This window comes from Suillus subaureus, assembly GCF_016647635.1.
Source record: "Suillus subaureus strain MN1 chromosome Unknown BJ212scaffold_32, whole genome shotgun sequence".
Lineage (NCBI taxonomy): Eukaryota > Fungi > Basidiomycota > Agaricomycetes > Boletales > Suillaceae > Suillus > Suillus subaureus.
Genome location: NW_024538588.1, coordinates 387,505 through 402,537, shown reverse-complemented (window position 1 = coordinate 402,537; position 15,033 = coordinate 387,505). Strand labels below are relative to the sequence as shown.

Genomic DNA, 15,033 nt, shown 5'->3' with positions numbered 1-15,033 from the left:
TAATTTTTGTGCTATTTTCCTGTTTGTTTCATATGACCGCAGCATGTATGTAAGTCTAAGTACACCCGCTGTTCCTGTAGTTCTTCTGCATTGCAAATAATCCTTATATTCATGGCAAGTACACAACAGGGCAACATAACCTATTATGCAACCTTGACCCCACCCCATGCAACCTTCTGTCCAGTCGTCCTCGGTGCGCTCTCTGCTTTTGGCCCATCACCACCCTTTTTCTGAACCTGAGTAGGAACTGTACGTGGTGGTAACGGTGATGCTTTTATGCCGTCGAGCACGCGCGCTGCATGCTCAGAATTCCGGATGAACCACCCTGCATATCGCCGGCCAACTGTTGACTCAGCGATGTGTACCATGTTCTACATGATCGTCTGAGCTCTTCAAAGTAATTGAATGAAGAAGATAACGAACCTGGTCTATCACGAAGTTCAAGTCACTTATGGACATCCACTCGCCATCAAGTAAACTCTCAGATGGTCTTGATCCTTCGTCGTTGTCCTTCTCGCCATTCGCAGCAGTACCACCAGTATTCACGCGTCCAACACATCGTCCAGCGTTTTTCATGACCATCATCCAACTCAGTACCTCCTCTTCGTTTACACCAGCACCTGATGTATCCAGGAAGCCAGTCAGCTTCTGTGCATCAAGGCTCGTGTAGAGCTTCAGGAGACTCTTAAGGCTCGAGACTGGTGTAAGCGACATGAAATGGGCTGACGCGGCTCGGAGGTGTCGCTGGGTTGGGTCACCAAGGACTACGCTAGGGTTCTGCGAGGATGGGGAGGTCGGCGTTGGTGGGATGAGCATCGAAGCGAGCGCGGCAGGGTCATCATATGGTGGGGAGTTGGCACAGATAAATTTGGGACAGGAATACAAGAACAGCTCTTCAAATGTCGACAGACCTTCCTCGCTAAATCAATTAGAAAAACATTGAGTGACCGCACTTGGACGGTAGTGTCAGACACATACCCTCGGCCCATACGCCCAATTTGGTCGCCATATCGCTCACGCACAATATTCATTACATTGTCATCAAGCCTGGTCGGCGCAAGCACATGGCAAAGTGCAAGCAGAGCATACATCCGATCTGCTGTTTTGTTGATCTAACAAAGAATGAGCATAAACAACGAAAAGTATAGACACAGTGAGTCCTCACCTGATCATATTGGTAACTGCGAGTGTGATATTGCCGCGCGCGCATCACCCAGTTAAGAACGCCAGTGAAAATACGAGCTGCATCAGGAATTCTTCGCAGCATGAAGTAACATATACCAGCATGATAGGCAGTAGAGACGTGTACAGCTGTAGGCGCCGTGAAGGGAGCTTTTTGACCGAGTCCAACATTTTCCATGACCTTCAAGGCAAGAGTGAAATCACCAAGCAGAACATGTACGCGCAGAAGGCCGATTATGGAGAAATATCCAAGCATGCGATACAAAGGCTTCGTTCCGTATTCGCCAACTATTTCTCTAGCAAAACAATCGGTCAATTTAAGCAGACTGTTAAGTGAACTGACATACTCTATTTCCTCATCGCTTTTCCCCTCTGCACGTGCTTTCAGCCATTCATTCACGCGACTCTTTTGGATAAGCGAATACAAGACATTGAGCACGGAATACGAACTCCAAGCTTGGGCACCGCCTTCTGAGCCAAGCATGGTCAGCTCATCATCGGTTTTTGACGCAGGACGCGAGCGGAAAAGAGCGAATGATTGGAACTGATATATGAACTCGTCAATGATGTCCCACAACCAGTTTGCAGGGAGGGATAAAAGCACAGGACCGTCGGAGTCTACCAAATCTCATCAAAAGCGTGATCGAAGTGCAATTTAGGCACGTACTAAGGAGATAGTTGAAGAGCTCGCAGCTATTCTCATATGAGTGGAACCGGTCGTCTACGTTGGGTTGAAGCCTTGAGTACACATGTCGGTAGTACAGTTCACGATAAAGGATGAGGAAGATTTGATCATCGTTGACTAATGGTGCAATGGTCTCTGCTTCTGGCCACTCCGTTTTTGCATAGTATTTCTCGGTGAGACGAGTCCAACCTGACTCGTAAGCGAGAGTTACCTCCTGGAGGTTATTGTCCAAGACGGCTTGGTGAAAATGGACGATAAACTACGAGTTCCTGAGTATAAGATCATGAACCAAACGATAGAATGCTCACGCGCTTGACAATATCTGGGATTTGTTCAAATGCAGCTTGCTGCGCAATGTGCTGTTGCATTGCTTGCAAGGAGCCTTCGTTGAGCTGAAGATTTGGGTCATCGTACATTTCATTGGTTGACGAGGGGACCGGAATGGGGATGTCGACATCAGCATCGTTAATGTCATCGTCAAGATCTGGCTCGGCAGCCCACAGTGCAACGCGTTGATGAGCCATAGTTTTTTTCTGTTTCAAGGACGTCTTTGACAGTGAGCAGGACAGAAACTTTTGGATTTGCGGATTTTGCCGCAGCAAACTCGGCTTTCCTCATTAGGCGACGAGTTACTACATACTACTCCGTCACTTTCCAGTCAGTGTGGTCCATCCTGCTTATCAGGTTATACTTCCAAGATGCCTCCACGACCAATGAATGATGAGGAGGTCCTGAGTGAGATGAATAAGATGGTACGTCTGCACATGGTCTAGCATATATATGATGTCGATGTCCTACTCCTCCTCGGTCGAAATACAAACGGATCTAACATCGTAGCTCGTGTACATAGGTTACTTTCATCAAGCAGGAGGCTCTGGAGAAAGCGCGTGAGATCAAAGTGAAAGCGGACGAGGAGTTTGCTATCGAGAAGGTACGCAGCGTTGCTCCACTTCGTAGTCCTTAATGCGCAATGCGTCTGTCTCGAAAGGCAAAACTCGTGAAGCAAGAACAACAGGCTATTGACGCACAGTTCGAGAAGAAGCGCAAGGGTGCTGAGGTTGCACAGAAGATGTATAGTGCCCACTCGCCTGATATTGGGATGTCACACTAATCGCCTAGTGTTTTTCAGCGCACAGTCTAACTTGACCAACAAATCGCGATTGAAGCTTCTACAGCGTCGCGAGGAGCAACTACAGGAACTATTCTCTATCGCTCGGACATCAATTCTGACCTTCGCCGAAGACGAAGGGCGTTATTCTCAGTTCCTCGAAGGCGCTGTCGTGCAAGGCTTTCTCCAGCTCATGGAGACAAGGGTCACATTACATGTTCGTGAACAGGATGCCGATATCATGCAAAAGGCAGGAGAAGCAGCCGCAGATTCATATGCTGAGATCAGCGGGCGCGAGGTGTCTTTTGAGTTGGAGACAACTCTAAGCAAAGATTGGTAAGTCGTTCGACTTTCCTGGGTATTATTCTTTCAACAAACCTATTTCAGTGCGGGCGGCGTCAAGCTTGTGAGTAGCTCGCGACGAATTACTATCGACAACACGTTGGATGAACGACTGAGACTCCTAGAGGACAAAGTAAGTCTGACTGAATGTTGGGCCCATTCCTGTCTAATATACTTTTGTAGATGCTCCCCGAGATTAGAAGAGACTTGTTTGGGCCGAATGAGAACAGGAAGTTCTACACATGAGCGTCTCCACGCTCTGGACTCGTGCACCAGCCAACAGTTTATACTAGACACGATAGGATTACATCCACTCTTGACTGTCAAGTAGAGTTTCGGAGTTACTGTCCAGCAGAATACATGCCTATTGCAATATTTGTCCAAACAGTTGGAACGCAAAACTGCGCAGGAAACCTGCAGATTATAGCCCTTCAGAGGTAAGATGCATATACATTCTAGATCGAAGAAAATAACGAAAGAGTACGCATAACACACGAAAGAGAACCCTGTAGTACCTATCCTACCCCTGCTGTTTATTCTTCTTCCTCTTCTTCGTCGAACCCCCTCCCTCTTTTGACGCCTCCACCTCCGCCTGGTCAAACCGCGCCCCGTATTTTCCCGCCTGCTTTTTTCCAGTCTTCAACAACGCGCGCTTCGTTTCGCTGTCTGGCCAATTCTTTAAGTCGAAATACAAAGGCGCATATTCGAGGAGCCTGCCGGAACGTCAATGCAAATCCACAGAGCTAAGAAGCCTGAGAACGTACCAATCCGGTCGCACATCCGTAACAGTCCGTATATAAGGTCTCGTCGTGAGCACAAACTCATTGAAAAGCACCCACTCCGGCTGCGTATCCAGCCCGCACGATGGATGTAGTGCCACGACCTTCCGCAAGATAAAAACCGTCAGCATGCTGGGACCACCCAAAACAATCATAACGCACCTGATTATCTTTCACGGTCATGTAATTCCCCTTCTCTCCCTCTTTATGCGCAACTTGCATGAAAAACCCACAACACAATGACTGCCTGATCGCCATAAACATCTTCTTCTGATCTTGCAAGCTGACGAGCTCCACCTCAAACCGCTCCATCGTCCGCTTCAGCTGCTCGCGCACGTTGTCTGCTTGCATCAGCGCCCGAGCGGAGAGGTAGTTGTTCCAGGTCCAATTTTTGTCGTACTGATCTAGGGGTGGATGTGAATGAGTATGCGTGTATAAAAGAGGACAATGTACTTTGGATGTAGTTGTTGTACACGTTAAGAAGCGTTAGATGGTCACCATCAGGGACAGTAAGCAGCGCCTTTGCAGCATCTGCCTCTTTTCGCTGGTTATTCGGCCGCAGCCATACATTTGGTACTGCAAGAGCTTCAGATGGGAGTAAACGTCGAGGCTGAGTGCGCACCTGACAACATCGCGGTGATCGTCAAGATCTCGTTGCTACACTTGAACTCTGGGCTGGAGATCAGCATCTTTGAGAGCTAGGAACGTGCGTCAGAACCGTGAGGAACAACCCCTGCCACCAGAATAATCGCCTACCTGTGGATCCAGAGGGAATTCAGCCATGATACTCCCCAATGCGGTGAGGTTCCCATCGTCAGTCCAACGCAGCGAGGTAATTCAGCAGTTCCAGTGCCCTCATTAGCGTCTCTGGCGCCGGCGCATCCACATAATCAAACTTGACAAGATCCTACATACGCGTCAGCCCACTTCAAAGATATCCCCCCACGTCACCCTTACCTTAATCCCTGCCTTGACAAGCTCCAGCACAGTATTCGCCAAATTACTCCTCAAAATTTCTGGGTGTGTCTGTTCCTCGAGCTCCGTCATAAAGTCCTTCTCCGTGTACAACCTAAAGCATTTACCCGGCCTCGTTCTCCCGGCCCGGCCTGCACGCTGCTGTGCCGACGCCTTGGAGATCGGACTCACGAGTAAGCTCTCCACACGGATGCGCGGGTTATATACATTTTGCTTGGAAAATCCTGGGTCGACAACGTACACGATCCCATCGATTGTCAGCGATGTCTCTGCAATGTTCGTGCTGACTACAACCTTGCGTCCTGGGGGACCATCCGGACTGTTTGCTTTCGGTGGCGGGTCGAAGATGCGTTGCTGTTGTTGTGGCGGTAGCGACGAGTATAGTGGGATGCACATGAGGGGGCCTACAGACTCGGAGTCGGAGTTGATAAGGTCATCCGCCTCGAGCTTAATCTTCCGACACGCATCCTCTATCTCCTCTTCGCCCGTCAGGAACAATAGGATATCTCCTGGCTCCTCGGCGCGATGGATCATGAGCACTGTGCGGATGGCAGCCTCGACATAGTCTGGCTCCGGTTCCTGGGTGTAGAACACCTCGACGGGGTGGGTACGACCTGGGACCTTAAAGAGCGGGGCGGGGGTGTCGCCAGAGGGACCGAAGTACTTCTGGAACTTGAGGGCATCTAGAGTGGCAGGACATGATGATGAGTTTGAGGTCTGAACGACGTCGGGCAAGAGTTTTGAGAATGCCCATGAGAATGTCGGTAGCTAGGGTACGTTCGTGGGCTTCATCGAGGATGATAGTGGAGTAGCGAGTGAGATCAGGGTCGTTCATGGCTTCACGAAGGAGCATTCCATCGGTCATGTATTTGAGAAAGGTGGTACCAGGCTCAGTCATATCTTCGAAACGTATCGAGTAACCGACTTGTCGACCGAGTTGGACTAGGAGAAGAAACGAGCTCAAAATTTGGTCAGAACACGAAGTAAAAAAAACGGACCGTCCATCTCATCCGCTACACGCTTAGCCACAGACATGGCAGCGACTCTGCGGGGCTGAGTGCATGCCACCATTTTGTTCTTGGTGTGCGGGAGATCAAAGTAGGTGACGAATTGGGGTATTCTATCATTGACAAAAAGAGTCTATAAGCGACTGTTCAAAAATGACAAGAGAGAATATTTGTCTTGGGGGTGCCAACTTACTGTGTGGTCTTGCCTGAGCCAGTCTCGCCGACCATAACAATGATTTGGTGTTTGTTGAACTGTAAACGTAAGTCGGGGTAAATGGGGTAGGATTGGAATAGGAGCTTACTATTTTGTAGAACTCAGTCATCTGTGCAAACACAGGGAGCTTTTTGCGAGCTTCCAGTATCTTTTTGTATTGTGCAGTATGGGGCTGCTTTGTGAACGGGTTCAAATCATGTTCCTAAGCAAATTCCAGAGTCAGCTAGCCAGTATCGACGCTAAATATTGAAAGGACATACCAATGCCTGACGGACTTGATCTGCATTGACCATCCGAGGAACGAAACCATAGAGAGGCTCTCTCGAGGAGGCGCTGGCACCATTGGGAATGCTTGCGCTTAAAGTAGCTCGCTCAGTGGGATGTCGATGGGCAAGGTATGGGTTATCTTTTGGCAATGTCATGTTTGCGGGCCCAGGGAAAAATAGTAAAGTGCAACCTCGACCGTCGTGGTTCTCTTGTCAAAAGGATATCAGGGTTACATAATCATAAAACTCTGTGCAAATCCCGTGATCCCGGCACTCGTTCTCATACGCTGCAGAGTACTGCAGTCTTTTCTCTTCAGTGTCTGTTGTTAATATTTATGGCTGGCCTCCTAGCATCCATGATTCGGAATGTTACCCCATCAACAGCGAGGCACAGCGTGGCAATCGCACTAGGCTCGAACCTTGGCGATCGATTCGCTAACATCGAAATCGCTTTACGCTTGATTGAGCAACCCAATCAACTGTTGACCAGCGTGGCTGCTGACGCCGTATCGGTCGTTGATACGAGCTTCATGTATGAAACCGCGCCCATGTACGTCACAGACCAGCCAAGATTTGCAAATTGTGCGTGCTTAGTGAGTTCGTCCATTCAATAACTGATGGCCACAGTCTGTTACTTAGTTGGGAGCCTTTTAGATCGAGACGAACATGGAGCCACGGATATTATTGAAATTACTTAAAAGAATTGAAACGACAGTGGGAAGGGTGCCTTCTGTCCAGAATGGACCTCGTGCGGTTGACTTGGATATAATATTGTACGACAACGAGATCGTTGATACCCGTGCTGAAGGCCTGAGAGATACCCTTGATGGTCTGGCCGATGAGCTTGTCATACCACATCCACGCATGGCAGAACGAGAGTTTGTTTTACGCCCTCTAGCTGAGTGTGTGGAACAGTTTTGGTTATTGGCGGAGACTAAATTTGCAAAATCAGCATGATCCCAGAATTCGTGCATCCGGTTCATAAGAAATCAATACGTACCCTTCTGGATGATGTTGTCAGGCAGTCGAGCGTCGATTTCCCAATGCTCAAAGTCACCCCTTTCACCGATTATCCGATTGCAGAAACACGACAGCTCCCAGGCATCATTCAGGTACCCTCCATGGGAAGGTACTGGAGCACCCATTGTTCAAATGAAATTCAGCGACCGACAAAAGTGAGGCTAATGGCCACCTTGAATGCGACTCCAGATTCATTCTCGGATGGTTCTGTTAATAATACATTGTCAGCTGCTCTGACTTACTCTGCAACTTCCGTACGAGCAGGTGCCGATATTATCGATATAGGGGGTTATTCAACTCGTCCGGGAGCAGCATTTGTCTCACCCGAAGAGGAGTGCCAACGTGTAGTGCCTGTCATTCAGGCTATTCGGTCACATGAAGATCAAGACCTCAGTTCCGCTCTTATTTCGATTGATACATTCCGTTGGGAGGTCGCGGAAGCTGCTGTCCTGGCTGGTGCAAACTGCATCAACGATGTATATTCCTTCACGGGTCCTGAGTACCCCCTTACAGAAACTTCAGCAAAGCACCTCCTGAAAATGCGAGAGGTGGCACGAAAACTCGCTGTTCCTGTCATCTTGATGCATTCACGCGGTGATGCAGGCTCAAACAAAGATTACAGCCAGTACAAGGGCGGGGTTCTAGAAGGTGTGCGGGTTGAGCTGGGAGAGAAAGTGGAGGCAATTATTAAGGGCAAAGGCGGAGTACGAAGATGGTTCGTTATCGTTGACCCAGGTATCGGTTTCAGCAAGACTGTCGAAGCAAACTGCGCACTGCTTCGCGAAGCTTCTTCGATGATAGCGAACACTCCCACGAATAGACTCGCAGGATATCCGCAACTCATTGGATCGTCTCGAAAGTCATTTCTCGGTGCGATTTTAGAACGCCCGGATGCGGATGGGACATACAAGGGGAGAAAAACCCAACCAAAAGAACGAGGATGGGCAACGGCAGCAACCGTGGCTTGTGCTATTCAACAGGGCGCAAGCGTTGTGAGAGTCCATGATGTACAGGATATGCGAGACGTCGTGACTATAGCTTCAACTATCTGGAGTTATCCCTAATTAGCCGCTTGCCACCAATGTACCACTATGCTGTAGACTTGTCGTGTAGATCAACTCTTGCGTTCATGACCCAGATAATAGGTAACTGACTGGTTAATTTTTCACCGCACCCTAGGACTCTTCAGACTCGTATTCTCGGTAACGGTCACTCATCTCTCGATATTTGAGGGTGTCATGGTGGAAGCGACTTGAAGTATCGGTGTACCTAGGGGCAAACCTCCACCCACGAATGTCTGGCCAGGAAACCACAGTACATTTGATGAACGCATCGTTGGGATGGTATCCACGTTGACCAAGTCAACAAGGGATCAGGCTGGCAAGGTGAGGGTCCAAGTACTGCGGGCGGCTGACTACAGAGATGTCTTCCAGGAACGCGAATGTTTAGCAAGATGTGAGGAGAGATAGCACAAACTCTCTGTCATCCTCTTCTAGCACGTTTCCAATACGTGATGGAAAAACTGGACAATCGTGGGACTAGGACGCGAAGAAGGAAATACGTGCACCGTTGCATGCGATTGGTATAGACCACGAAGTTTTTGAGGGCACCTGATTCCAGTGGCATATCATCTCATGATGTGTTTTGCATGCCACTAGATTTTTCTTGCAAAGTACCAGGGATTGCAGGAAGTGCAGAGGCTGGAGATTAACAATGTTGTGCATCATAGGACACGCGGCAGCGAGTCCGATCAGGACGAGTTCTCGACTTTTGCATGTTCTTGAGAGGTACTGCCATAGTGAACATTAACCACAGGCCGTCTGGAAGAGTAGCAACCAATTGCTCTACCTTATCCGTTGGGGCGCTTGATAATGCATCACAGGCGAACGATTCTAATGTGGGCGAGAGGAACAGGCGGTGTAGTGAATTGTTGACTAGAAAGTATGATTAACCTGGTTGGTGGTATTCAATTATTGCACAATCCTTCTATACCACCAATCGTACAAAAATCCAAGGACCTGCAGGTCTTCTGGTGTTTGTTCGGGCGAGCGTCCACCTTTGGAGACCACGGCGATATTTGGACACGGTCGGCTACTCCGTTGTTGACATTTAGTAGACATAAGACATTGTTCCCCTGATACTGCAGCAATTGGGAAATGACGGAGGGGAGCACCAGCAGGAACCAGCTGTCGAGGACCTGCTTCACTTCTTTTGGTTGCCCTCGGAACGGCAGGCAAAGAAGAACTACCAAAGGTTCGAGTAGTGATTCATCGTGCCAGTATAAATTCATGCATGTAGGCCGCAGTATGTATACGTTGTGATGTGGTGGCAACAATATCGACGATGAGTTCTGAGATGCTAGAGGTCGATACAAGATGCCCAGTCTACCGCTAGATTTTTTGACAAGCCATTCACATTATTACAGCGCAACGTTCGAAATAGTCATGCTTCTGAGAGAATCATGGTTGGATCGACGTCCATCGACGCGTCCACCATTAATTGCAGAACTTGAAGGAACTGTTTTAAATTTGAAATAATAGTGATTATGTCAGTATGTATCACGCAATTGGTATTACATACGCGAATGCCACCGACGCGTCGACGCTGTAACCGACCTAGTTCTTAACTAGAGCTTACTAGCGCTGCCAGACAGTACTTGATATGCAGCATGGCAGCAGCCAGAATTTCGGATTTGGCGCTTGCACATATATTCGTATCAATGGCTCCCCCACGCACCATGTGCATGAACATTTGAATCCCCAGGGTATCATTTATCATTTAATTGTTGCTCGACACTGGAATTCCTTTTGGCGGCCTTTTGCGTCTGTCACTGAATACCTTTCAGACCCGATGCATATATAGCCAGTCGTGCTGGGCCCTTCTCAGCACACCACATTCTTTGACAACGCTCTCTCTCCAAGTTAACTAAGTCGATATTCAGTTCCAACATCCAAACCATGAGACGAGCAGCAGCGTCACTTGTACCGAGGATCGATATTCCTCCATGCATATCCCAGCCTGGCATCCCCGCGTGCTTTGACAAAATCAAGTCAGTGGAAGACTTCGAACAAATCATCACGCGAGGACCCCCCTTTACCCTGGCAGACCTGGTGCGTAGGCTGTCGTCCGCTGTGAAACTTGAGCTGAATGCAAGCCATTTACTATCAGCCAGCATATGTTGATGCACTGAAGAACCTCAAGTCGGGCATCAATGACCGGGAGTTTTTGGTAGGTGTATGCGTCGTCTTTCCTTGGATCCAAACTCACGCTGCTTTATTTATTTGTAACTTAGTTAGAAAAACTTTTGATATTGATGTCGCGCCTTCCCGACGACTCAGTCTTCGCTAAAGAACTTCAGATCTCCGTGATCGATATCCGTACGTGTAATCTTTATCGACAACTTATAAGTACAGTTCTGATCAAGCGTGTTTAGTTTACAAGGACCTTCCCCACCCGCCTTGCAGCTTCTTGAAGACTCCTGTAACAACGCCTCTGTCCGGCTCCAGTAGCATGCCATATGTCTTCCGTAGTGCTGATGGTTCCAATTATTCGATGTCTACGCCGAGCCTTGGTCAAGCAGGTCAACCATATGCGCGATCTGTGCCTTCTACGCACGTTTCATCGCGTCGCCCGTTACCAGATCCAGGAGAGGTATTTGATACCCTTCTGCGTCGCCGTCAGAATGACTTCGTCCCTCATCCTGGGGGCCTCTCCAGTTTGTTTTTCGCATTTGCAGATCTCATCATTCACAGCATATTTGATACGAACTCCCACGATTGGACGATTAACAATGCCAGCAGCTACCTCGACCTGAGTATTCTATATGGGCACAACGAAGAGCAGGTCGATAGCATACGCAAGAAGGACGGAACCGGTCACATTTGGGAAGATGTATTTGCTGACAAGCGTCTCTTGTTCATGCCCCCCTCCGTGGGTGCCCTTGCAGTCCTATTCAGTCGTCACCACAATGTCAGTTTTTGTCTTACTGTATAAATTGAGAAATGCTAACCCCTCAACAGTATATTGCAAACAAGATCCTTAGCCTCAACGAGCGAGGGACATTCACATCCCCAGCGCCTCTTAATGAAGCGAAACGTACTGCCCAGTGCGATGAGATCTTTCACCGTGCTCGACTGGTCAATACAGCGTTCTTCATGCAGATCATCTTAACGGACTACGTTGGAGGCATTCTTGGTCTTGTCAGAGATGGACTGACTTGGAGATTAAATCCACTTCAGGTCCGGAATTGTTCGTAATACTCACTATCCATTTTGATTTTCATTCAGGGGTTTCGCGAGCAGACGCATGACGTTTCCCAACGAGGAGCTGGGAACGCTGTTTCATTGGAGTTCAACATGCTCTATCGTTGGCATGCGGCAATGTCGCATCAAGACGAAGTGTGGATTGAACACGTTTTCAAAGGCATTCTCCCTGGAAAAGACCCTTCAACTGTACGTATATCCGTCCTTATATGGAGTTTTTAAGAATTGTATTTGTTTCCTTAGATCACTGTCAAAGAGTTCAAGGCTGCCGTCCACAAGAGTAGTGCTCAAATGCCTGACATTCGTAGTTGGACATTTGGCGGGTATGAAGTATTTACTTTATCATGTATTGCTAGCTAACAAGTCACAGTCTCACCCGTGAGGAGGATGGTCGATTCAGCGACGACGATATCGCTCGTGTTTTACAGGATGCAACGGCCGAGAGGGCTTGTGCCTTTCGTGCGAGGGGCGTTCCGGCCGTGATGCGAATTGTAGAGATTTTAGGCATGGTGCGAGCACGAGCCTGGGGCGCTTGTTCAGTCAGTCCATTGTAAGTTGCAAAGACACGCAGTGATACTAAGTATTGAAACTCAGCTGAACGAATTTCGTCGCTTCATTGGTTTGAAACGTGGGGTGGTTTTCTCTCCGCCAGTTTATTGATTTATAATTTGCCTTCCCAGCGTACAAGACCTTCAGCGAATGGAACCCCGATCCAGAGATTTATGTAGGGATCAACCCCGTTGTGTGTGCTCACCCGCATGCTGACCATCAATAGGTCGCAGCCGAACGCTTGTACGGGGATATTGAAAACTTGGAGTTGCATGTAAGTCTCGACAACAGCTTAGATGGTTTGCGTTTGCTGATTCGCACTCAGGTGGGCCTGCAGGCTGAGGAAACAAAACCTCCCATTCCTGGCGCTGGCCTTTGCCCTGGATACACCATCTCACGTGCCATCCTCGCCGATGCCGTATGCTTGACCCGTGGAGACAGGTTTCTTACAGTAGACTTCACTCGTGAGTCAACTGATTCTCGGGCCTGTACATCCTTCATCGATACTGAGCCTCTCATGGTAGCGTTCAACTTGACAACATGGGGTTACGAGCATTGCATGGTCAACAAAATGGATGGATCCTATGGTGGCATGCTCACCAAGCTTCTCTTTCGCATGCTTCCCGATCACTACCCCGCGGGCTCAGTCTATGCTCACTTTCCTTTCCTGACCCCAGAATTCCTTGCCTCGAGCATGGCCAAGGCGCCGCGCAGTGCCGAAGTCCGGCATCTTTACGATTGGGACAGGCCTTCGACAGTTCAGCCAGCTGCATTTGTAGCTGCTGATATGAACGTTGTCAGAGATTATGAGCGTCGACTTTCGAACTTACACATGCCTCCCAGGGTACGGAACGAAGCGGTAAGGCCTTTTTACGCTGTCCGTTATCTATTGATTCTCATCGTTGCTTGATATTCAGATCAGAAAGCCCATCTCTGATAAAGTTGCTGAATACACCGCGTCTACTTCGCATTTTGCGCACCTTACAAGTGAGCTGATACGCAAGAGACGCGAAGTTGACGAGCAAGTCGACATAATTGAAATCCTGAACCTCCTTCCTGTTTATTGGGTGGGCGACATCATGGTCCTCTTTCTGATACATCAACACAAACTGCTTGGTGTTGAACTTGTTTTTTTTCGTCAGGTTGGATTACCATCGATGGACAAATCATCGTCGCAAATGACTCCAGAATTTTGGTACAAAGCCTTTTTCACCATTGCACAGTAAGTCTATCCGTTGTGATTAGCCTCCCGTCACTGACGTGTGCACAGCTACTTGTATTTGAATAAAGATCCTGCTTCCGACTGGACTCTTTGCCAGAAAGCCATGCGCTCTACCCAGTTGATCAAGTTATACCTTGAGAGCCATTTGAAAAGACTCTCTGATGGCATTGTAATTATCCTACATTTCGTTATATGCTCCGTTGCTCAATTGGTGAACCAGATTTCAATCAATGGCATATGTGATTTTCTGTTTTCAAATCACTTGTCATCCCAAAAAGGTGAAGTGTTCCTCTCGGAGGTTCTCAGAGTCACCCCGCGGGCTTCGATAGAGGAGATAGCATTGTGTTTGTTCGAGGAGATCATCCCTTCTGCGGCCTTGTTCTCCGCTGTCATTGCTTCTGTGGTGAAATACTACATGTACGCTCAAAACGAGGACTACTCCGGCTTTGCTTCCAGTTGTCAAGACAAAGGATCAGAACAGCACCCAGCCGTTCTGCGGTATATCTGCAAAGCACTCAGTAAGCCCTCTGCATTTTCTGCGACTTGGTGTATGATAACCAAATGTTCAGATCTGGACGTTGACGTTCGTCCCCGACTTTTTCATTCGAAACATGCACTAACTTTAGATGAAGATGATGTCGAGTGACGAGGTGAGTTATCTCAAAGCATCAGCGTGGCTCTCCGCAAGTCTGAACGTCCTTAAAGTCGTCTGTCTTGCGTATCACTCTCGATGGCCAAGTTATGGCCATTCCGAAGCAAACTGGGTGCGTCTACCGATTATCCGTGTATCTAGCTTACGTAGATATGGTAATCCAGCCTTTTGTCGTGGGATGTCTTCTCAAAGGTAAGTGCAAGTGCTTTGCGTTTGACGGGAGACTTGAGAATTTCCAGATCGCCCCTGGAATCATCTGCAGTATCTTCAGTGCAGGTTCTATTCGTCGTCCTCAGATCACTACTCGTAGTAAGGGGACGCGCGTTGACGCAGGTAAGTTATGTGATTGCGTTGTTGTAGGCTCTTTTCAATCCATTGAAGCAGAGCAAACATCGAGGTTCACCGACATCTCCATACCCACTTCAATGATCGTTGAGGTGAGTGAACGCTGCCATGTGATAAGATCACCACTCACACGCAATCGTAGTATGATGTTTAACACGGACACTACAAACGCCCGATCCTCGTCACTGTATTACAAACCCAGACACCTACATTACATGTATTACCACCACTCGCACTGTTTAAGAGAAATCGGTTTGTAATATATCATCCAATTGTATCCGAGGCAAGACATGGATGAAAAGCTACGATGCAGCTCTACTAGAACCATGCATTACTGCACCATAGATGCTCAGAAAGGATGGAGACAAAAATATGGCCAGACACATTCGGTTGGCTACAGCTGTCAAACTATAAGACTGAAATTG

The 15,033-nt window shown here is 48.3% G+C and overlaps 5 protein-coding genes across 5 annotated transcripts; 3 read left to right on the top strand and 2 right to left on the bottom strand.

The window, feature by feature from the left end:
- Positions 1-4: 4 nt before the first annotated feature.
- Positions 5-2,443, bottom strand: BJ212DRAFT_1377943 (RNA polymerase I-associated factor PAF67-domain-containing protein). Its single transcript, XM_041336541.1, has 7 exons — positions 2,176-2,443; positions 1,850-2,126; positions 1,530-1,800; positions 1,166-1,478; positions 979-1,112; positions 424-919; positions 5-371 (listed from the first exon to the last, which is right to left on the bottom strand). The coding sequence occupies exons 1-7, from the start codon at positions 2,389-2,391 to the stop codon at positions 144-146; spliced, it is 1,935 nt and encodes a 644-aa protein (XP_041189550.1). The 5' UTR covers positions 2,392-2,443; the 3' UTR covers positions 5-143.
- A 155-nt stretch (positions 2,444-2,598) lies between these two features.
- On the top strand, positions 2,599-3,122 carry BJ212DRAFT_1377940 (uncharacterized protein). The gene is made up of 3 exons (XM_041336540.1): positions 2,599-2,619; positions 2,718-2,798; positions 2,856-3,122. Exons 1-3 carry the CDS (start codon positions 2,608-2,610, stop codon positions 2,976-2,978), a joined length of 216 nt encoding a protein of 71 aa, XP_041189549.1. The 5' UTR covers positions 2,599-2,607; the 3' UTR covers positions 2,979-3,122.
- BJ212DRAFT_1526792 (P-loop containing nucleoside triphosphate hydrolase protein) lies at positions 2,970-7,190 on the bottom strand (the record flags this gene model as incomplete). The annotated part of the gene is made up of 14 exons (XM_041341743.1): positions 6,553-7,190; positions 6,412-6,494; positions 6,272-6,379; positions 6,070-6,191; positions 5,795-6,013; positions 5,054-5,754; positions 4,921-5,003; positions 4,853-4,883; positions 4,719-4,794; positions 4,550-4,672; positions 4,259-4,500; positions 4,082-4,200; positions 3,879-4,030; positions 2,970-3,004 (listed from the first exon to the last, which is right to left on the bottom strand). Exons 1-14 carry the CDS (start codon positions 6,712-6,714, stop codon positions 2,970-2,972), a joined length of 2,256 nt encoding a protein of 751 aa, XP_041189548.1. The 5' UTR covers positions 6,715-7,190.
- On the top strand, positions 6,894-8,642 carry BJ212DRAFT_1278792 (Dihydropteroate synthase-like protein; the record flags this gene model as incomplete). Its single annotated transcript, XM_041331451.1, has 3 exons — positions 6,894-7,151; positions 7,213-7,460; positions 7,511-8,642. 3 exons carry the CDS (start codon positions 6,894-6,896, stop codon positions 8,640-8,642), a joined length of 1,638 nt encoding a protein of 545 aa, XP_041189547.1.
- A 1,553-nt stretch (positions 8,643-10,195) lies between these two features.
- BJ212DRAFT_1377928 (heme peroxidase) lies at positions 10,196-14,928 on the top strand. Its single transcript, XM_041336539.1, has 23 exons — positions 10,196-10,688; positions 10,747-10,806; positions 10,871-10,955; positions 11,012-11,547; positions 11,598-11,816; positions 11,865-12,029; positions 12,084-12,163; positions 12,211-12,379; positions 12,435-12,468; positions 12,521-12,564; positions 12,616-12,663; positions 12,715-12,853; positions 12,914-13,248; positions 13,307-13,611; positions 13,660-13,780; positions 13,832-14,129; positions 14,181-14,194; positions 14,244-14,261; positions 14,317-14,375; positions 14,428-14,455; positions 14,503-14,596; positions 14,648-14,700; positions 14,751-14,928. The coding sequence occupies exons 1-23, from the start codon at positions 10,536-10,538 to the stop codon at positions 14,760-14,762; spliced, it is 3,069 nt and encodes a 1,022-aa protein (XP_041189546.1). The 5' UTR covers positions 10,196-10,535; the 3' UTR covers positions 14,763-14,928.
- Positions 14,929-15,033: the final 105 nt, after the last annotated feature.

Bases quoted from the DNA above. Each gene is read 5' to 3' on its own strand.
- BJ212DRAFT_1377940 (XM_041336540.1), top strand. The intron at 2,799-2,855 runs GTACGCAGCGTT...CTGTCTCGAAAG, and splicing joins AGGAGTTTGCTATCGAGAAG to GCAAAACTCGTGAAGCAAGA.
- BJ212DRAFT_1377943 (XM_041336541.1), bottom strand. From the start codon at position 2,391: ATGGCTCATCAACGCGTTGCACTGTGGGCTGCCGAGCCAGATCTTGAC. The intron at 1,479-1,529 runs GTATGTCAGTTC...TTGTTTTGCTAG, and splicing joins AAAAGCGATGAGGAAATAGA to AGAAATAGTTGGCGAATACG. The intron at 1,113-1,165 runs GTGAGGACTCAC...ATTCTTTGTTAG, and splicing joins GCAGTTACCAATATGATCAG to ATCAACAAAACAGCAGATCG.
- BJ212DRAFT_1377928 (XM_041336539.1), top strand. From the start codon at position 10,536: ATGAGACGAGCAGCAGCGTCACTTGTACCGAGGATCGATATTCCTCCA. The intron at 11,817-11,864 runs GTCCGGAATTGT...ATTTTCATTCAG, and splicing joins GGAGATTAAATCCACTTCAG to GGGTTTCGCGAGCAGACGCA. The intron at 12,565-12,615 runs GTAGGGATCAAC...GACCATCAATAG, and splicing joins ACCCCGATCCAGAGATTTAT to GTCGCAGCCGAACGCTTGTA.